At 40.3% G+C, this 22,183-nt stretch overlaps 1 protein-coding gene across 10 annotated transcripts in view; it reads right to left on the reverse strand.

The window, feature by feature from the left end:
• The window catches only part of TUT4 (terminal uridylyl transferase 4), a 215,245-nt gene that overhangs the window by 40,254 nt on the left and 152,808 nt on the right, over positions 1-22,183 (reverse strand). For 9 of the 10 annotated variants that reach the window (XM_062191334.1, XM_062191342.1, XM_062191337.1 and 6 more), the window contains exons 10-16: positions 21,938-22,057; positions 21,566-21,778; positions 17,633-17,807; positions 16,397-17,091; positions 11,565-11,715; positions 4,946-5,032; positions 2,732-2,835 (exon numbers count right to left, since the gene is read on the reverse strand). In XM_062191334.1, the coding sequence (XP_062047318.1) occupies positions 2,732-2,835; positions 4,946-5,032; positions 11,565-11,715; positions 16,397-17,091; positions 17,633-17,807; positions 21,566-21,778; positions 21,938-22,057 (1,545 nt within the window). The remainder of the gene's footprint in view (positions 1-2,731; positions 2,836-4,945; positions 5,033-11,564; positions 11,716-16,396; positions 17,092-17,632; positions 17,808-21,565; positions 21,779-21,937; positions 22,058-22,183) is intronic. The other variant, XM_062191343.1, reaches the window with a different exon arrangement.

The following is a 22,183-nucleotide window of genomic DNA, read 5'->3' on the forward strand; positions in this document are numbered from 1 at the left end:
GGTGCAAAATAAGTACTTTACATTTGCAAGCTATTTATTGTTATTGGTTGATAAGGAAAAGAAAGGTTATCCTATTATCACTACCACCTATTTCCTCAAGGAAATATATCTCAACAAATTTAGATATGTTCCTTTTCTTCAAAAAGTAGATAGCGGGCCAGCGCCACAGCTCACTAGGCTAATCCTCTGCCTGCAGCACCAGCATCCTGGGTTCTAGTCCTAGTTGGGGCACCAGATTCTGTCCTGGTTGCTCCTCTTCCAGTCCAGCTCTCTACTGTGGCCTGGTAGTGCAGTGGAGGATGGCCCAAGTCCTTGGGCCCTGCACCTGCATGGGAAACCAGGAGGAAGTACCTGGCTCCCAGCTTCGGATCGGCACAGCGTGCCGGCCGCAGCATGCCAGCTGTAGCAGCCATTTAGGGGGTGAACCAACGGAAAGGAATTCTTTCTCTCTCTCTGTCTAAAACTCTGCCTATCAAAAAAAAAAAAAAAAAAAGGTAGATAGCAGAGCCGATATGGTAATGATAATCATTATAAAAGGGAAGATAATGGCATCATAAATTAACTGGATTAGCTGAAGGGCATAACTATGAATCCCAATAATTATTAAAATCACTTTTGTGGCAATAGCCATTCAGCGCAACCTGGAGATATCAAGGGCATCACTCGTACAAAATAAAATGAACAAAAGAAATTTTTCTCTTTATTATGTAAAGATGCAGCTATGATAAATTTTTAAAGTTTCAATTTATGGTGGCTCGTGTTTAAAAAAATAGTGTGTTGTTCTTCACTACTTCAACTTTCCAATGTGCATGGCACACATTATATACAATATACAAATACTTAGTAAGTAGATGTTTGATTTTTAAAATTTACAGATGCTATCTGACTCTAATCTCCTCCCTGGAAAAACATTTCTTTCATTTCTTCAAAACGGAGGGCAGCCTCTTTCCAAGTAGGTGGCATTACACAAAAGTTAGTTAAAGAGAACAAATAAAATAGTTGCAACTTTTCAGTTTCTTTATAGAACAAAACCTTTTTTTTAAAGATCTATTTTACTTATTTTAAAGGCAGAGTTACAGAGAGAAGGAGAGGCAGAGATAAAGAGAGTCTTCCATCTGCTGGTTCACTCCCCAAATGGTCACAACGGCCAGAGCTTTGCTGATCTGAAGCTAGGAGCCAGGAGCTTTTTCCGAGCCTCTCACCCAAGGGACCCAAGGACTTGGGCCATCTTCCACTGCTTTCCCAGGCCATAGCAGAGAGCTGGATTGGAAGTGGAGCAGCTGGGACTTGAACCAGAGCCCACATGGGATGCGGGCACTGCAGGCGATGGCTTTACCCACTATGCCACAGCCCCAGCCCCAGAACAAAAGTCTTAACACTAGACGCAATTCCTTCTAGCCAGAAATAAGGATCTACCAGGCATGCCATCCTTTTTCTAGGTCTAACAATTTAAAAATCCCCCTTTAAAAGAACTACTTCAGAAATGCACAGGTATGCTATTCTGCTGAATTCTTTATAATGTAACAAAGGCTCTACTGACACCACACAGATGCCAGAAGCTTGGCCTCACCCCAATCTTGCAAGCAGTTCCTGATTTTGAAACATAAATACCAATAGCAATGCTGGTAAAGGACTCCACATCTTTAGAGATCCCCTAACTTTTCTAATTGCTGCTACGAAAGGTGAGAAACACTTCTTCGCTGTCCCATCAGTCCCTTTCTTCACTGGAGCTTGAACAATCTCATTCCCTCTATTGAGGCCTGATACACAAAGAAGGAAAGTGTAAGTACCAAACTCTCATTACCGAGATTGAACTGGGGGAAGGTCTGCTCCTGGCATCTCACAGTGGAACTCAGAAAGCTTTCAATTTCAGAAAGTAGTGGTTAGGTTCTACAATATTATTAGTACTATATTTCAGCTACATTATGGGTTAAAAAATTACAGAGAGGCAGTGAGATACAATGGAAAGAGCATGAACTCTGGAGTCAGACAGACCTGGGTATGAATCCCGGCTCCAACACTTACTAGCTGTGTGAACTTGGGCAAGTCAGTTTATCTCTCAAAGCCTCAGTTTCCTCATCTGTAAAATGGGGGAAATAATACCTACCTCGAAGATGGTTGTAAGAATGAAATGAGATTATGTAGGTAAAAGTGTATACTGGGGACTCAACAAATAGTAGCTCCCCTCCCCACCCAAAAAGAATTTCTAAAAGCTATCCTAGCAAATCATTAATAACAATGCCCCTAGAGGGAAAACTATATTGTAAGTGCTCAAATTAACTTTTAGAACGCAATCTATTTATAAATTAGACAACTACCTGCATTTTCTATCTATAGTGATTCAAGGGTATCACCTAATGAAAGAGATACAGGAAGACAGAGTAAAGCAAGATCAATGTCCATTACCAAACTAAAGTACCAGCTTCTCATTGGTTCTAATTTTTAAAAAACCCAACTATATAGTACATTATTTTTTTGTCAAAACTTATTATAAAGCACTTAACTCTCAGTAACAGGGCTTTTGACTTACAAAATTATTGAACAGAAAGTTTACTAATTTCAAGGTTTGTGTATCTTCTAAATTTATAATGCTAATGCTTTTACATGTCAAACATGCCTCTTGATAAATTTGTTAAGAAATTACATTGTGTCCTTCATCAATATTACATACAAAATTAGATACATCATTAGAAAAAAATATACTTCCATATCCTTTTCCAAGCACTCTTACCTCTGCATTTTCATGGCCTTCCAGGGTCATACAAATATCCAGATCACTATCGCGAAACCCAAATCCATTCTTAGAAGAACCAAATAAGCACAATCTGGCCTTTTCTACAAAAAGCAAAAAATCAAAAGCCTTATAATTAGCAGGGAAGAGGAGTCTTCTATTACCTACTAATGACCTAACACAAGGTGATCTTATCTACTACAATGACTTAAATCCATTACCTACCATGGGAAGATACACTGAGAACTTTCAGACACCCATTTGAAGCTCAGATATTTTTATATTGTTCTCCTTTTCCTTTTTTTTTTTTTTTTTTTAATTTATTTCCATCTACTCTAAAGACAGAATGACAGAGAGAAAGACAGAAAGATAGAGGTACTCAATCCGCTGGTTCATTCCCTAAATGTCCATGACGGTCAGGGCTGGGCCTGGAGGAAGCAAGCAGCCCAGAACTCCATGCAGGTCTCTCATATGGTGGTAGGAGTCTAACTACTTATTAGCAAGTATATCTGTCGGGATCTGAATCAGCAACTCCAATACGGGATGCAGGCATCTCAAGCAGCAAAATAACTTGCTGTGCCATAATGTCTACCCCTAAAGCCCAGATCTTTGCTCACAAATCCAACTGCTTTTTACACTTTTCCAAAGATATCATAAATTCCACATGTGAAAACTGGACTACCAAATTCACCCCCAAAACCTACTTTTATTGCTGCAGTCCCTATTCTCAGCAAATAATGTCATTGATTCAGTTGCCCAAGTCAGAAATATAGGTGAGATTTTTAACACCCCTCTCAGGTTCCACATACAATCACTTAGACCTTTGTTTTCATCCAATTTAACTATAAATTCCTGTACCTTCATTCACTCTTAGCATCATTACTTTTCATGAGGTTTGTTGTGGATATGTCCAATAATTAAGATCAATATTTGGGAATTTATCAATTAAAACTAAACTTGTTCAGGGGCCAGCATTGTGGTATAGTGGGTAAAGCCACTGCCTGTAAAACCAATATCCCATATGAGCACTGGTTCATGTCCTGCCTGCTTTACTTCTGATCCACCTCCCTGCTAATAGGCTGGGAAAAGCAGTGGAAGATGGCCTCTGTGCTTGAATCCCTGTCACCCACGTGGGAGACTCAAATGAAGCTCCTGGCTCCTGCCTTTAGCCTGGCTCAGCCCTGGCCATTATAGCCATCTGGGAAGTGAACCAGCAGAAGGAAGACCTCTCTCTGTGTCTCTCCCCACCCCAACTATTTCAAATGAATAAATTTTAAAAAAAAAATTTTAAAAAGAAGAAGAAGAAATGAGGAAGAAAAATAAAATAATAAACTCATTCTTCCAGGGCACCATTTAAGCAGTTTTACAAATGTCATCTTGGTACTCACAATCAATCACTTCTTCTCCAAAAGTGATTAATCCATTAACTATAAACCATGATAGGCTTATCCTTTCACAGTTAAGCGTCCTTCAAAAACAGCTGGCACTTCAAACAAGCTATGGCTTAACACGGTTGAATTGGTTCTACCTTCAAAATATAATCCAAATCTGACCACTTCTATTCCTCAAAATCACTATTATTTCTCATCTAAATTTATTCAACAGTCTCCTTAAGGTTCTGCTTGCTTTTACTCTTGGGTTCTATAATCTATTCTTTCAGATCATGTCACTTAATAACTACAAACATAAACCCTCCTAAGTTTCTCATCATTCTACAATATCTATATGGACCTAAAGATCTAATTCTTAGCCAACTTCTCTGATTTCATCTTTCAATTACATTCTATATCATATATTCCACTCCAGCCACAGCAACCTCCTGGCTGACCTCAAAACATGACAGACACAATCCAGTCCTAGAGTCTTCGTAACTCTTACTATTTCTGTCTACAACGTTCTTTCCTTGGATATTCATATAACTTGTTCTCAGACGCTACTCTTATCAGATACCTACCATAACAGTCCATCACTTCTGATATTTCATCTGTTGTCCTTTAGTGGCATTTATTTGCTGATAAAATATCATGTGCTTAATTGACTATCTCCCTTCTGAAATATAAGCTTTATGAAAACCAGTTTCACTTCTTTATTAGCACTGTATCCCCAGCAATCAGAACAGTATCTAATATAAAACATTCAATATTTTTTAAATAAATGAATCTCAAGACCATAAATATAGCAACAAAATCAAATCACTTTTAACCTATGACATACCATCATATTCTTTTTGAATAAACTTTTCCAAACCAATTAAAATCTGCTCCCTGTTGTGTTGTTCAGAGAAAGGTGGTGACAATTCATCTAGATTTTAAGGAGAAAAAAGAAAAGGAAAATAGAATGTAAAAATACCTTCATGTTTGTACTGTAACATTTTCACTTAAAATTTCTTCATTATTTGTTGACTTTTCTGACTTTAAATCATAAAGGTTACTGGAGAAGTAACAGGAGAATAGCAAAAAAGCATTTTTAATGATCTATGCACATTTCACATGATAATTATCTTATGAGATAGCTACAATCATTTTGATTTCTTCAAACTAATAATGTTTTCTTCAGACATTCTCACACAGCAATGCTTGTTTTTACCACCTGTTAATACTATACTCAAATTGTTACCATAGGTACCTGGCCCATTCAAATCTAATAGCTCTCTCAAAAGCCTGGTCAAGATTTTTGTCTTCCCTACGAATTACTTTCCCTAACCAGAGACTTTACTGACTTCTCCTAGATTTATTTTCTTTAGTTCCTCAAACTACTCACCACAATCTAATATTCTATTCTTCCAGTTTTCTAGTTCTTTCATTCAAGTAGTCATCTTATTATTCCAAAAGAACTACACATTGCTTAAAAACAGTCTATTTTTTCTACCTTTTGCTACAGATTCATTCCCAAATGTTAATACAGTAATAGAACATAGCACGAATTTATGGAGAATTGCCATAAATAAACTAAGATTCACCATTTAAAAACCAGATAATAGTATCAGTGGCTACAGAGGAATGGGAAGTTGAAGAGATGAAACTGGTGATTTTGTTTTTAACAGTGGTGAAACTATTCTGATTCTCTGGTGGTGAATAAAAGAGACAAGGCATTTGTGAAAACCAACAAAAAGAGTGAGCCTGAGTGTAGCAAATTTTTAAAAATCATGTAGCATGGCCGGCGCCGTGGCTCAACAGGCTAATCCTCCGCCTTGTGGCGCCGGCACACCGGGTTCTAGTCCCAGTGGGGGCGCCGGATTCTATCCCAGTTGTCCCTCTTCCAGGCCAGCTCTCTGCTATGGCCCGGGAAGGCAGTGGAGGATGGCCCAAGTGCTTGGGCCCTGCACCCTCATGGGAGACCAGGAGAAGCACCTGGCTCCTGGCTTCAGATCAGCGAGATGCGCCGGCCACAGTGCACCGGCCGCAGTGGCCACTGGAGGGTGAACCAATGGCAAAAAGGACGACGTTTCTCTCTGTCTCTCTCTCTCACTATCCACTCTGCCTGTCAAAGAAGAAAAAAAAAAAAAAAAGAAGAAAAATCATGTAGTATGTCAGAAGATTTCAGGATGGAATGCAAACTGTGACAACAGAAATCTAGCTGTATTATAAATGTATGAAACAACTTCACTGAAAGGGATTTGGGAAAAAGGTGCGGACTTAAGTAACTTCGGGAAAAATGAGTAAAAGGAACTACACATCAGCATATTCTAGTTAGTTATTTCCTGCAGGGGTATGAGTTAACAAATATGATTCTGCTATACATATGTACTGAAATGGAATAATTAAATGAATGGGTAGCAGATGGTGGGAACTAAGTTTCTCACTTTTGGACTTAGGACATAAGCAAAGAGGCTAGGCTAAGCCATAAGGTAATTAAGTTGGTGACATCGATCTGAAGTCATGTTTGACTTAACATAGATTAAGATGTTCACATACAGAAATACATATAGGTCACTGTAGGTCAGTGGGTTAGTATATACACATATATTTTCTTGCTCTGAGATGGCCTCAAGCAATGACACCTAATGTCATTCTCCAATAAAGAGAACCAGGGCTCCTAAGAGAAATGCCACATTCTACGACTAAGGTAGAAAATATAAATGACGAGCCTAAAGCATCTTACAGCACCAGAAAGTAAAGAAACATAAACAAAAAAATACAGTGGTAGTAGTATGTCAAAGGGACACAGGAAGCAATTGAAAGAGCTCCCAGGGGCCAGCCCTTTGGTGCAGTAGGCTAATCCTCCGCCTGTGGCACCAGCATCCCATATGGGCGCCAGTTCTAGTCCCAGCCGCTCCTCTTCCTATTCAGCTCTCTGCTGTGGCCTAGGAAAAGCAGGATAAGATAACCCAAGTTCTTGGGCCCCTGCACCCACATGGGAGGCCGGGAAGAAGCACCTGGCTCCTGGCTTTGGATCCAGCCGCTGCAGCCATTTGAGGAGTGAACCAAGAGAAGGAAGACCTTTCTCTCTGTCTCTCCCTCTCACTGTAACTCTCTCTCTCAAATAAATAAATAAAATCTTAAAGAAAAAAAAAAAGAAAAAGAAAGATAGAAAGAGCTCCCAGTGGCCATAGCTGAAATAGTTAGAGCAACAAAATACAGAAGTATTGGATTATAACCCAAAGCATAAAAATATCCTTCAGATCATATTGTGATAAATGATAAAATAAAGAAATTAATGAGTAGTATCTTAATAAAGCTGCTTTAAAAATACAAGTCGTAAAAATACACTCGTAAGTGAAATGGAAGCATATATTCATACACAGGCCTATAAACAAATGTGCATGACAGATTTATTTGTAATAGCCAAAATTTAGAATGAAGAAAATATTCAACAATAGGTAAATGGATAAACACTTGTGATATATTCATACACTGGAACACTACTCAGCAATAAAAAGCAATCAACTACTGATACACATAATATGAATGAACCTCTAAATAATTACATTGAGAGAAAAGTCAGACCAAAAAAAAAAAGAGTATATTCTGTAGAATTGCACTTGTTTAAAACTTTAGAAAATGCGAAATAATCTACAGTGACAAAAGCAGATAAATTGTGACCTGGCAGGAGGGAGGAATGCAGAAAGGTAGGGGAGAGGGATCACAATTACACACTACATGTTACATCAGAAATTTTATCTTTCCTGGACACAACAAATAATTTCCAAACATTTGCTGAGTAAAAGTATATCCCATGGCCGGCGCCGTGGCTTAACAGGCTAATCCTCCGCCTTGCAGCACCGGTACCCTGGGTTCTAGTCCCGGTCGGGGCGCCGGATTCTATCCCAGTTGCCCCTCTTCTAAGCCAGCTCTCTGCTGTGGCCAGGGAGTGCAGTGGAGGATGGCCCAAGTCCTTGGACCCTGCACCTGCATGGGAGACCAGAAGAGGCACCTGGCTCCTGGCTTCGGATCAGCACGATGCGCCGACCGCAGCGGCCATTGGAGGGTGAACCAACGGCAAAAAGGAAGACCTTTCTCTCTGTCTCTCTCTCTCACTATCCACTCTGCCTGTCAAAAAAAAAAAAAAAAAAAAGTATATCCCAGGTATCCCATATGTATTGGCCGAATAAAGACATAAAAGGCTTTCCCCTAAAATATATAGCCTTATGTCTATTAACTTTATTGTATCCTGCCAAATCAAAGGCAATTATGCTTCCAAATTATAAACTTTTTGCTTTTAAGCAACTTCAGTATCTGAAAATGGAATTCAAGCTCCATATCAAATACCACCTTCCTAATTCCAATTATTCTTTCACCCCAGTTAAAATTAACTATTCTCATTCACCCCAGTTAAAACTAACTTCTGTTTGCATGACATTTTATTTACCAGTACTACAACATAAATCAGAATTGGGTTTTATTTATTTATTTATTTATTTTGACAGGCAGAGTGGACAGTGAGAGAGAGAGAGACAGAGAGAAAGGTCTTCCTTTTGCTGTTGGTTCACCCTCCAATGGCCGCTGCGGCCGGCGCGCTGCGGCCGGCGTGCTGCGGTCAGCACACCGCGCTGTTCCGAAGGCAGGAGCCAGGTGCTTCTCCTGGTCTCCCATGGGGTGCAGGGCCCAAGCACTTGGGTCATCCTCCACTGCACTCCCAGGCCATTGCAGAGAGCTGGCCTGGAAGAGGGGCAACCGGGACAGAATCCGGCGCCCCAACCAGGACTAGAACCTGGTGTGCCAGCACCGGCCTAGAATTGGGTTTCAATCATGGCACTGTCCAAGAGCACTACAATAAAAGAAACACTCTCTGTCTAGATAGATAGCTCAGATCCACAGTCTAAGTTCTTTAAAAGCAGTACTTATGAACTCTGCATTCCCTAACATCTACCACAGTACCCTGTACACAGTAGGCATTTAGAAAATGCCTTGTGACAGTCTGTTCAACAAATGGTGCTGGGAAAACTGGATTTCCACATGCAGAAGTCTGACGCAAGACCCCCTACCTTACACCTTACACAAAAATCCATTCAACATGGATTAAAGATCTAAATCTAGGACCTGACACCATCGAATTATTAGAGAACATCGGAGAAACCCTGCAAGATATTGGCACAGGCAGACTTCTTGGAAAAGACCCCAGAGGCAGGGTCAGCCAAAGCCAAAATTAACAACTGAGATTTCATCAAATTGAGAAGTTTCTGTACTACAAAAGAAACAGTCAGGAAAGTAAAGAGGCAACTGAGAGAATAGGAGAAATTATCTGCAAACTATGCAACTGATAATGGATTAATAACCAGAATCTACAAAGAGATCAAGAAACTCCACAACAACAAAACAAACAATTTAGTTAAGAAATGGTCAAAGGACTTAAACAGGCATTTTTCAAAAGAAGAAATCCAAATGGCCAACAGACACATGAAAAAATGTTCAAGATCACTAGCCATCAGGGAAATGCAAATCAAAACCACAATGAGATTTCACCTCACCCTTATTAGAATGGCTTTCATACAGAAATCAACAGACAACAAATGCTGGCGAGGATGTGCGGAAAAAGGTACACTAATCCACTGTTGGTGGGAATGCAAACTGGTAAAGTCACTATGAAAGATAGTTTGGGGGCTGGTGCTGTGGCGTAGCAGGTAAAGCCGCCGCCTGCAGTGCCAGCATCCCATGTGGGTGCTGGTTCGAGATCTGTCTGCTCCACTTCTGATCAAGCTCTCTGCTGTGGTCTGGGAAAGCAGTAGAGGATGGCATGAGTCCTTGGGCTCCTGCACCCACATGGGAGACCCAGAAGAAGCTCCTGGCTCCTGATCGGCACAGCTCCAGCTGTTGCGGCCAATTGGGGAGTGAACTAGCGGATGGGGGACCTCTCTCTCTGCCTCTCCTCTCTCTGTGTAACTCTTTCAAATAATTTTTTTTTTTTTTTTTTTAAAGACAGTTTGGAGATACCTCAGAAATCTTGAATATAGCCCTACCACATGACCCAGCCATCCCACTCCTCGGAATCTACCCAGGGGAAATTAAATTGGCAAATAAAAGAGCTATCTGCACCTCCATGTTTATTGCAGCTCAATTCACAATAGCCATGACATGGAATCAACCTAAATGCCCGTCAATGGAAGACTGGATAAATTATGGGATAGGTACTCTATGGAATATTACATGGCGGTTAAAAAAAAAAAAAAAGAAATCCAGTCATTTGCAAAAAAATGGAGGAATGTAGAAAACACCATACTGAGTAAAATAAGCCAGTCTCAAAGAGACAAATATCTATGTTCTCCCTAATCTGTGAAAACTAACTGAGCACCTAAAAGGAAACCTGTAGAAGTGAAGAAGAGAGGAAAGAGATGTACCGTTCGGCACATGTTCCCTCAGACTTAAACCTAAGGGTAAAGCCAAAAATTTGCCATGGGACTCCAAATCCCATTAAGTCGACAAGTACTAATGCCATCATACTAAAGTGATCATTTTAAGTGCATAACTAATCGTAAAGATAGGAATAAGTGCCAAAGGGATCACATAAATAAGACCAAGTGTCTGCTAATAACAATAGATAGAATTAAAAAGGAGAGAATGAGCCAACATGAGAAGCAGGACACACAGCAGACACACAGAATGACAAATGCCCTAAACAGCACTCTGGCCACACAATCTGACCCTAAGGCTTTCGGATCTGGCTAAAAAGCCCATGATAGCATTCCAGGTATGGAAAGCCTGTGGCAAAAAAATGGCCTACATGAAAGATGTCTGTGAGTGAGATCCCAGTAGAAAGAACGAGCCCTCAAAGAAAGAGGTACCTTTCTCTGAAGGGAGGAGAGAACTTCCACTTTGATTATGGCCCTAAGTAATGTTGGAGTTTCTGGATTCAAAAGACTTCTATAGCCTTGGCAGCTCATGTCAAGAGCTGTGTGTGATCACTTACATCATAAATAAGAGTGTCAATTGTTAAATCACTGTGCACTTGCACCACATGTAGGACCTCTGTCCTTAATGACCTGTACTATGAGAATTAACTTATCTTCAAACAGTACTTTATACTTTGTGTGTCTGTGTGGGTGCAAACTGCTGAAATCTTTACTTAGCATAGAGTTGATCTTCTGTATATAAAGATAATTAGAAATGAATCTTAATGAAGAATGAGATGGGAGAGGGAGTAGGAGGGACAGGAATGGGACAGGAATGGGAATGAAAGGGCGGGTATGGGGGAAGAACCACTATATTCCAAAAGCTGTACCTATGAAATTTATAATTATTAAATAAAAACTTAAAAATAATTCCTTTTGCCTCTAAACTACTTAATAACCTGTATCTAAAATATAATCTAAGCAAATAATTTTAAACTATAAAATGAATAGATATTCAATATCTATTATATAATCTAGTTGCAATAACTGTGGTAATAAAAGCCTTACCAAAACATCTTTTACATACTAAATCAAGTATTTCCCGAAATCGGTTTGTCATCGGTGGCAGAGGTTTAAGATCAATTTTCCTGAAATCCTCTGGGCAATCAGTTTTTGAATGGCCATCCTTTTTGCAGATGCTGCATACTATTGTTGGTGGCTACACAAAAGTTAAAAAAAATTAAACTTTTAAGATATTTCATCACTTAGAAAGTATACCTGAAAAGAATCTTTACCTAACATTCTTTTGATAACCTGTGCTCTTGAGAGGTTAAAACAAAAACAACTCAATAAAGTATGTTAATGAAATACAACACTAGATATTAAAAAACTTTCAGTCAACTGCTTTTCCTACTATACTTAAATATCAAAGATTAATTTACCTAAAGAGGGAAGATAAAAAAAAAAAAAAACAGGAAACACAAAGTATGAGTAAATTCAACTAGTTTGACACTGCCAAAGAAATCATTTTTAATTACCGAAATCTAACAAAGTAGGTTATAAAGAAATTTAAAGTTACAGCTTTCATTTCACTCCAAACATTTCCTATCTTCAGAATCAATTAATCACAGAACCATTACAGAAACTCCTGGAGTCTGGTGTTACAGGGTAACAGGTAAAGCCCCCGCCTTCAAAACCAGCATCTCATATGCATGCTGGTTCATATCCTGCCTGCTCCACTTCTGATCCAGCTCCCTATTAATGGCATGGGAAAAGCAGTGGAAGATGGCCCAACTGTTTGGCCCCCGTCACCCACATGGGAGAACCTGAAGAAGCACCTAGCTCCTGATTTTAACCTGGCCCAACCCTGACAGTTGCAGGCATTTGTGGAGTAAACCAGTAGGTGGAAGCTCTCTCTCTCTCTGCCTTTAAAATAAATAAATAAATCCTATATATATTTAAAAAAAAAAAAAACCAGCAGTTTTTGCCACAAGGAAAATTCTCAAATTATGTGCTCTTGACACAAAAAGAAGGGGGAGGGAGGTATGAAAGTGGTAGCTGGGGCCAGCGCTGTGGTGTAGCGGGTAAAGCCACCAATTGCAGTGCCAGCATCCCATATGGGCATGGGTTCAAGTTCCAGTTGCTCCACTTCCAATCCAGCTCTCTGCTATGGCCTGGGAAAGTAGAAGATAATGGCCCAAGTCCTTGGGCCCCAGCACCCATGTGGGAGACCCAGAAGAAAACTCTTGGCTTCTGGCTCCTGGCTTCGGATCGGCGCATCGCCAGCTGTTGCGGCCATCTGGGGTGTGAATCAGCAGATGGAAGACCTCTCTCTCTCGACCTCTCTACCTCTGCCTCTTTATAACTCTGCCTTTCAAATAAATAAATAAATCTTTAAAAAAAAGTTCTAAAGAAAGAAAGCGATACCTAAGCTTACAGCACTAATAGTGCAAGTATTTATTTCATAGGTATGTATTTATTTTCAAACATACTGAGTTATATGCATTAAATATCTACAGCCTTTACTATCAATTATACATCAACAAAGTAATTTCAAAAAAATCCTGTTTATTAATTAGGTCAAAATATCAAGGTTTGGTATGAAATTATTGATTAAATAGTAAAACTGGATGACTTCCCAACTGGTTTTTGGTTTCATTTGAGAAACAAAGAGCATGTTCACCCAAAAGCCCAAAAATGGCCAGGGCAGGAGCCAGTATCAGGACCCAATTACTTGACTATCACATGCTACTTTTCAGAGCCTGCACTGGCAGGAAGCTGGGATCAAGAGCAGAAGCCCTTGGTCTGGCACTGTGGTTTTATGGGTTAAGCCGCCACCTGCAACACCAGCGGTCATCAGTTCAAGTCTTGGCTGTTCCACTTCTGATCCAGCCTGGCAAAGCAGTCGAAGATGGCCCAAGTGCTTGGGTTCCTGCACCCATGTTGAAGACCCAGACTGAAGCTCTTGGCTTCGCCATGGCCCAGCCCCAGTTGTTTTTTAGATTTATTTATTTATTTGAAAAGCAGAGTTAGAGGGAGGGAGGAAGGGAAGAATGAAGGGGAAGGGGGAGGAGGAAGGAGACGGAGAGGGGGAGAAGAGGAGGGAGAGGAGAGAGGGGGAGGGAGAAGGGAAAGTGAAAGGGGGAGGAGAAGAAGGGGAGGGGGAGAGGAAAGGAGGGGAGGGGGAGGGAGAGGGGAGATGGAGGGGGGCTGAGAAGGAAAAGGGGAGGGAGGGAGAGAGGGAGGGGAGAGAGGGGGAAAGGGGAAGGAAGAAGGAGAGGGAATCTTCCAACCTTTGGTTTACTCCCCAGATGCCTGCAAGAGCTGAGCCAATCAGAAGTCAAGGGCCAGGAGCTTCCTCCAGGTCTCCCACTTGGGTACAGGAGCCCAATCACTTGGGCCACCTTCCACTGCTTTCCCAGGTGCATTAGCAAGGAGCTGGATCAGAATTTACCGTGGCTTTACTTGCTCCATCACAGCAATGCTCCCCAGTCCCAGCTGCTGAAATCATTTGGGGAGTGAACCAGCAGATGAAAGATCTCTCTCTAATTCTGCCTTTCAAATAAATAAAAATAAATCTTTAAAAAAAAGAACAGAAGCCAGGACTTGAACCCAGGGGTGCCAATAGGTGATTCAGGAATTTTAACTGCTAAGTCAAATGCCTACTCTAGATTGTTACTGATTTTTAAATATTCTACACGGGGGCTAACACTGTGGCATAGCGGGTAAGGCCACCGACTGCAGCACCAGCATCCCATATGGGCAACAGTTCAAGTTCTAACTGTTCCACTTCCTGCTGTGTGGCTGGCTGGGAAAGTAGAGGAGAATGGCTCAAATGCTTGGACTCCTACACTCATATGAGATACCTAGAAGAAGCTCCCAGCTCCTGGATTCAGATCAGCACAGCTCTGGCCATTTTGAACATTTTGGGAGTGAGCCAGAGGATGGAAGATCTCTCTCCCTCTCTCCTTCTCTGTAACTCTGCCTTTCAAATATATAAATAATTCTTTAAAAAATAAATAAATATTTGGCTGGCGCCGTGGCTTAACAGGCTAATCCTCTGCCTTGCGGCGCCAGCACACCGGGTTCTAGTCCCAGTGGGGGCACCGGATTCTATCCCGGTTGCCCCTCTTCCAGGCCAGCTCTCTGCTATGGCCCGGGAAGGCAGTGGAGGATGGCCCAAGTCCTTGGGCCCTGCACCCGCATGGGAGACCAGGAGAAGCACCTGGCTCCTGGCTTCGGATCAGCGCGATGAGCCGGCCGCAATGGCCATTGGAGGGTAAACCAACGGCAAAAAGGAAGACCTTTCTCTCTGTCTCTCTCTCTATCCACTCTGCCTGTAAAAAAATAAAAATAAATAAATAAATAAATAAATATTCTACTTGGCTTATACATGATCTGTGTTATCACACTTGCATTTTGGATGCTGAACATATTCCAATTATATGCACTGTAACTGCAACAATGTAACTTAGCAAAAACTTTCTTTTATTAACAAAAGCTGCTTCTTATTTTTTATCCATTGGACTATTTTCTGTGATTTAAAGAGTTAAAAGCTCAGGCCAGCACTGTGGGACAGCCGGTTAAAGCAACAGTCTGAAGCACTGGCATCCCAGCTCCTCTGATCCAGCTCTCTGCTATGGCCTGGGAAAGCAGTGGAAGATGGCCCAACTCCTTGGGCCTTTGCATCCATGTGGGAGACCCAAAAGAAGCTCCTGGCTCCTGGCTTTGGATCAGCTCAGCTCTGGCTGCTGTGGCCATCTGGGGGTTAGACCAGCAGATGGAAGACCTCTCTCTCCCTCTCTCTTACTCTCTCTGCCTCTCCTTCTCTCTGTCATTCTTTCAAATAAAATAAATAAATATTTTTTAAAAAATAAAGATAATAATGTATATAAAAATAAGACAAAATATATGCTGACTTTGCTAAATGAATTTTCATAAAATATCATATAATCCTTTCATATAAAAGGAAGCCAAGTAATAACAGAGTGCTGGAGCCTTTTGGGTTTCTATATACATTATTTAAAGGCAATTACAGGCCGGCGCCGTGGCTTAACAGGCTAATCCTCCGCCTTGTGGTGCCGGCACACCGGGTTCTAGTCCCGGTCGGGGAGCCGGATTCTATCCCGGTTGCCCCTCTTCCAGGCCAGCTCTCTGCTATGGCCCGGGAAGGCAGTGGAGGATGGCCCAAGTCCTTGGGCCCTGCACCCGCAAGGGAGACCAGGAGAAGCACCTGGCTCCTGGCTTCGGATCAGCGAGATGCGCCGGCCGCAGCGGCCATTGGAGGGTGAACCAACGGCAAAAAGGAAGACCTTCCTCTCTGTCTCTCTCTCTCACTATCCACTCTTCCTGTCAAAAAAATAAAAATAAAAAAATAAAAAAAAAAGGCAATTACAGGGGCCAACAATTTGGTGCAGTGGGTTAAAGCCTTGGCCTGTAGCACCAGCATTCCACATGGGCACTGGTTCAAGTCTCAGCTGCTCCACTTCCCATCCAGCTCTCTGGTAATGCACCTTGGTAGGCAGCAGAGGATGGCCCAAGTCCTTGGGCCCTGGCACCCACGTGGGAGGCCTGTTTAAGAAGCTCCTGGCTTTGGCCTGGCCCAGCCCTGATCATTGCAGTCATTTAGGGAGTCAACCAGCAGATCAAAGACTTCCCTGTCTCTACCTCTCTCTGTAACTCCACCTTTCAAATTAGTAAAATAAAAATCTTTTAAAAAATAAATAAAAATAAAGGCAATTATAGGAAAAAAATGTAGAAGACAAAGACATACTGAAATACTGTTCCAAAGTGACAGTCACCACCATAGAAACTATTTGCACATTACTAAGTCTAAAAACCATAAAGAAATGATGCAACAACCACAAAATCTTATAGACTGTTTACAAACTATATCTTACCTTGCCAGAGGTTAAAATAAACTTATCAAACACAAAATATAATTCCTGGGTGGGGAGATTATCATCATTAGGATCAGAAGCATCTTCTGTAGCTTTGCAGATGCAAGAGGTAGCAGACGTGCACACAATCTGATGTGAACTCTCTGTTTTTAAATTTGACCTACAGTCTGTTCCAGCAGATTCAGATGGATCAGGAGACTTAGAATCAGTACAACTACATTGGCTGAACTCCTTTTTAAAGGAAGTTTCTAAAGGTGCTAAATCATCTTGTTTCTTAACTGATTTTAGTTCTAATTCATTCCCTTCACTGGCAGCAAAAAGAGATGAAGATTCCTGTCCTTGGTCAGCCAAATCCAGTTCATTTACCAACAGACTGTCTTTGTCAACTGTACATCTCTGTGGTGTACATTCCATTTGATTATGCTTTTCAGGTTGACCTCTCTCTGCATTTATTTTTTCAGTGCTTTCCCCCAGCAAAATGCAACAGTTGTTTGATGTACTGTCAGACTTTACTGATTTTTTACTGCTTAATTTTCCCTTTTCTTTTTTCTTGAAATCCACTGTAGATTTACTTCCACCCTTCTTCTGAGGACAGGCAAAATACCGATAGGCTGCCCTGAATCTCTCCACAACATACTCGTAAACAAGCTGGCTGTTTAAGCTCCGTGCAACATTCCTCTTGACTGAAAATGGATCTAGTGAAAGAGAAAATGGTAGTAGTTAAGGCTCTACAAATAAACTACATTTCCAAGCTAACACAAGTACAACTCAACTGCCACACTGTCAGCATAGTATTTTTCCCCCAGGTCTTTCTAACAAAGGGTCCCAAGGAAAGTTCTTGAAAGCTGGGTAAGGGAAAGCCAATAGCAACATCTTTTGTTTCTTCCATAAAATTAAAGGCTAAAAGGGAAACAGAAAATAACAACATAACTAAGAATGCTGAGAAGGCCAATCCAATAATTACAGTTTTGGTGATGAAATTACTGCAATAAGAAGCTCTGCCATTATGCTTCTGTATATTATTGTCACTGAATGGCTACTTTCAAGGTCCAGAACCTATTAATAATGTTCATCTCTTGTCCTACCACTATTGATGGTTCTTGTGATTTAATGTGGAACCTTGTTTGTCAGTATCAATGGTTGTTTCTTCTTTAGCTTAGCAGCACTGTATTAGAAACAAATAATGAGTGGCACACACACAAAATTCTAGAAATGAAATACTGTACATCATCTCACCTTCAATAGCTATCCGTCTTTTAGGCCAGTTTTTATTCTCTCTTGTTAAAATATCATGTATCCGTACACATATGACATATTCCTCCAAAGCAAAATCCAGTGTGTAAAATTTTAGCAGCTCTAACCACAACTGTCCCAGGGATACCTGATTTGTTGTTTCCAAAGTTAAAGGAGACTGAAAAAGAAAAAATATCTTTAATTTAAGCTTCACAACATTAAACAATCAATGAATATTAAGTTAGAAAAGACCTTAGAGATCATGCTTTCAAAAACTCAGGAATGAAGGAGTAACTTGCCAAAAAGTAGTCCATTTGAGGAAAGGCTGGGAACAGAGTCCCAATTTATAGACTCCTGGGAATTTTGTGTTCTTTCCAGTGAACCAGTGATTCTCAGCCTTGGATGCACATTAGAATCACCTGGGGAACATTAAAGTACACTATTGCCCAAATTCCACACCATTCCACCTTCCATAATCCTCACAAGAATCTGATTTAACTGATCTGGGCTACTGGCCTGGGCACAGAATCTGTAAAGCTCCCTGAAGTGATTCTCAAATGTAGTCAAGGTTACAAACCACTGCATAATAATTACTATAATTCCTCATTCAGTGATTACTTTTGAAATTAAAGTAAATATGCTGGTTTTCAAAAACTCAATGCCTTCATTCGGCAAATAACCCTTTCCAATCTACTGTGTTCCCTAGCATTGTACTGGAAATAAAATAATGAAAGCTCACATTTAATAATGCTAACCATGGCACCATTCACTCTTCTAAGAGCGGCATATATATTAACAATTCTGTGAAGCAGATATGGGGCAACAATCTGACTCAAGACCATCTAGATCCATGCTGTGAATCACTACACTAAACTGCCACTCAAAGTGAGTTCCTACTTCACAGACAATATTATTAAGACAGGAAGAGACAATTTAACAATTACACTAAAGGTCACATGCTACGATGGGTCTCTGTATCGGAGGGTCATAACAGAAGAGGTAATAACTGAAATCCAAAAGAATTAACTAGATGAAGACTGGCTAAAAGTAGCCCCCAGGAAGCATAAAGGCATGGAACAGTCATTCAGACATTCAATTCTAACTATTCACGGAGTGCCTACTACGTGCCAGGCAGTGTTCCAGGTATGCGGGATGGTAACTTTGGGAAAAAAAAAAAGATTCTTGACTTCACAAAGCTTACCATCTAGGGAACGAAGACAAACTTAGTAAGTAAGTTACATAGTAAATAAGAAGGTAAGTGCTATAAAAAAAAAAAAGTTGAATAAGTGATGAGAGTGAGAGCAATAGACTACAATGTTAAACAGAGTAGTCAGAATGGGATTTGTTGAGTGGAATGATCTGAAAAAGAGGAAAAATTTTTCTAGGAATGATGAACAGAGAGCAAATACACAAAGTAGGAATGTTAGTAAAAAGAAAATCATGAAAGTTACCATGGTTGACGAATAGCTGTAGTAGAAGAAAACATAAAGCTACCCAGTATAAGCTGACTGGCTTTATCAAAATAAAATGAGGAGCAAGTGAACATTCAGGGTGTGGTAAGGGAAAAAGGCATGATGATCTGACTTATGCTTAGAGGAAACATTCACTGTTATGTTGATAATAGATTACAGAAAGCCACGGTAGATACAGAGAAATCTGCTAAGAAGATACAGTAGCTACCTAGCCAGAGATGGTGCTGGCTAGGAAGAGGATGCTAAAAGTAGAGGTGGGGACAGGGATCAAATTCTGGGTATATTATGAAGTAGAGATGATAGAACTTCCCCCACAGACTAGAAGGGAGTATGGAAGAAAGGAGTAAGGTTTTTACAACTGAAAAGATGGAGTACCATAAACTGATATGGGAAAACTGTATGTGGAACAAGTTTGAGGGGAAAATCCGGAGTTCAGTTTAAAAACACTAAGTTTTAGAGATCTGAGACACTAAATGGGCAGTTAGATAAACAATTATGGAGTTCAGGGATGAGGTCTAGCTGGAGATTTAAAGTTAGTAGTCATCATCATACAGATGGTACTTAAAATCCATGGGACTGTGGCAGAGTAGCAGGTAAAGCCGCTGCCTTCAATGCAGACATCCCACATAGGCACCAGTTTGTGTGTCCCAGCTGTTCCACTTCTAATCCAGCTCTCTGCTAATGATATGGGAAACAGAAGATCTCTCTCTCACGTGCGCGCTCTCGCTCTCTTTCTCTCTCTCTCTAGCTCTTTCAAATACATAAATAAATCTTTAAAAAACAGAGGGGAGAGGGAAGTTTAAGAGAAAAACCATGGAACTGGACGAATATGCTAACACAATGTAGATACCCAAGGAAAAGAGCATCATGGGCTCAGCCCTGTAGCACTTAATAATATGAGACTGGAAGAGAAGAAAGACCTAGCAGAAGAGACTAAGAAATAATAACCCGTTACGGATGTGGCATACTGAAAAGTCAAGTGAAGACATTTTTCAGAGAAGGAGTAATCAATTGGCAAATAATGCTAAGTCAGAAAAAAACAAAAATCAGGAAATAGTTACTAGATTTAGCAATGTGGAGGCTAACTCAGGGCAGGGTAAGGGGGGAAGCCTGATTATTCCTCAGTAAGGGGGAACAGAAAATGGAAAGAGCGAATATATAAAATTCTTTCAAAATTCTACTGCAAAGAGGAGCATAAAATAGCTGTGGTATCAAAATTTTTCCTTAAAATAAGAGAAATAAAAGTATGGCTGTTTCAGCAAAGATTGAAACACTGGTGATTTAGAAGGCAAAGAGAAGAACTGCTAGAGTGATGTTCTAAATGGACAAGAAGGAATAAGATGGAATATATGATTAAGAATATGAGAAGTTTCTTATGAAAGCAGGCAGACAAGGAAAGTATGTGAGTGCAGTCGGTGGCAGAAAATTTTGAGATGTGCAGATATTCTCTTCTTAGGGAAGTAATAACCAACATCATTAGCTGACAGTATTGGTGGTGTGAGGAGAAAGAAAGTAGTCTAACAAAGTAAGAAAGTTGAATAGAGGAGCAGGTGCTGTAGCATAGCGGGTAAAGCCACTGCCAGCAGTGCCAACGTCCCATATGGGTGCCAGTTCGAGTCCCAGCTGATCCACTTCCAATCTCTCTACTATGGCCTGGGAAAGCAGCAGAAGATGGTCCAAGTGCTTGGGCCCCTAGACCCACGTGGGAGTCCCAGAAAAAGCTCCTGGCTCTAGATCAGCCAGGCTCTGGCCCTTGCAGCCATTTGGGCAGTGAACCAGCAGATGGAAGACCTCTCTCTCTCTCTCTGCCTCTCTGTAACTCAGCCTTTCAAATAAATAAATAAATCTTTAAAGAAAAAAAAAAAAAAAGAAAGAAAGAAAGTTGAATGGAACAGGGAAGTATTTCCAGGAAATGACAAATAATTTAGTTCATTAGAGCAATGAGCTCAGAAATGTTCTTATTTCTGTCTACTCAGAAGGTTGCAAGCTTCTGAAGAACACAATTCATGTACATTCACCTTTGATTCTTCAGCACTCAAGATAATGCCTGGCACATAGCAGGTCTGGAATAAATGAATATTGAATGATTAAATAAGCAAAGCACTTCCTTATAGAGCACAGGGTATTTCTCCATGCAATCTGGCAACATCATTCTCAAATGCTAAAGTTTTGATCAAAGCCTAGTCCCTGAAGGAAATTTTCCTTGTTTGAATGAAAAGATATAAAGGAATACCTTGACATGATTCAGAAATTCAAAGATATTCAAAGATAATGTATAAATTCATTAGGACACCCCATTACCAAAAAACTAAACCAGATCAACCCCTCACTTTACAGATGAGGAAAATGAGGCCAAGAGGCTTGCCCAAGATCAATTAAAATCTACTATTAAAATAGCTTAAATTGAAGGCATCACATATTCTACAGATAAAAAAGGCAAAAAACATAAACAAAAACAGCTTACTTTGCCATGTTTTTCCTTCATGGCATTACTTTGGTTGTCTGTTTCTGTCTTCTTGGTATCATCTTTTGGTTGGTCTGCCTTAGCTTTGTTTTCCTCAGCAATTGAGTTTTTCTCAGTTGCACTACTTGAATTATATTCCCACTTCACAAACTTCTCTTCTACTATGCCCTTCAGCTGAAAGTCATCCATTCTTTTTGGGTGAAAGCCTTCAATCTATATAAAAAGGCATTCCAAATTGGTAGTGGAAAAATTATTAAAAAATAAAAAGGATGGACAAACAAACCAGAATTCCATCTTAAAATGTTTGATTAGAGCACTATGAAAGAGCAAACTACCTATACACATGCACATGGATCATGCACTCATGCTTACCCAATTTCCAAGTAGGCAAGGAAGAAGAGGGGGTTTTCTTTGTTGTAGATAAAACATCACCATTAAAGCAAAACAGTAGGAAGGGATTCCACCATCAGTTTGGGAGTCAATGTAGCATAACTGCAAAAGAAAGGACAAAAAGCATCATCACTTAGCTTTCTTTCATTTTCATAGTAAAAGTTGCTTGTTTTTTCATATTTTAATAATTGTAAAGTAGCTTAAACAATAATAAAAATTATGTCATGG

The sequence above is a fragment of the Lepus europaeus genome, chromosome 5 (assembly GCF_033115175.1).
Source record: "Lepus europaeus isolate LE1 chromosome 5, mLepTim1.pri, whole genome shotgun sequence".
Lineage (NCBI taxonomy): Eukaryota > Metazoa > Chordata > Mammalia > Lagomorpha > Leporidae > Lepus > Lepus europaeus.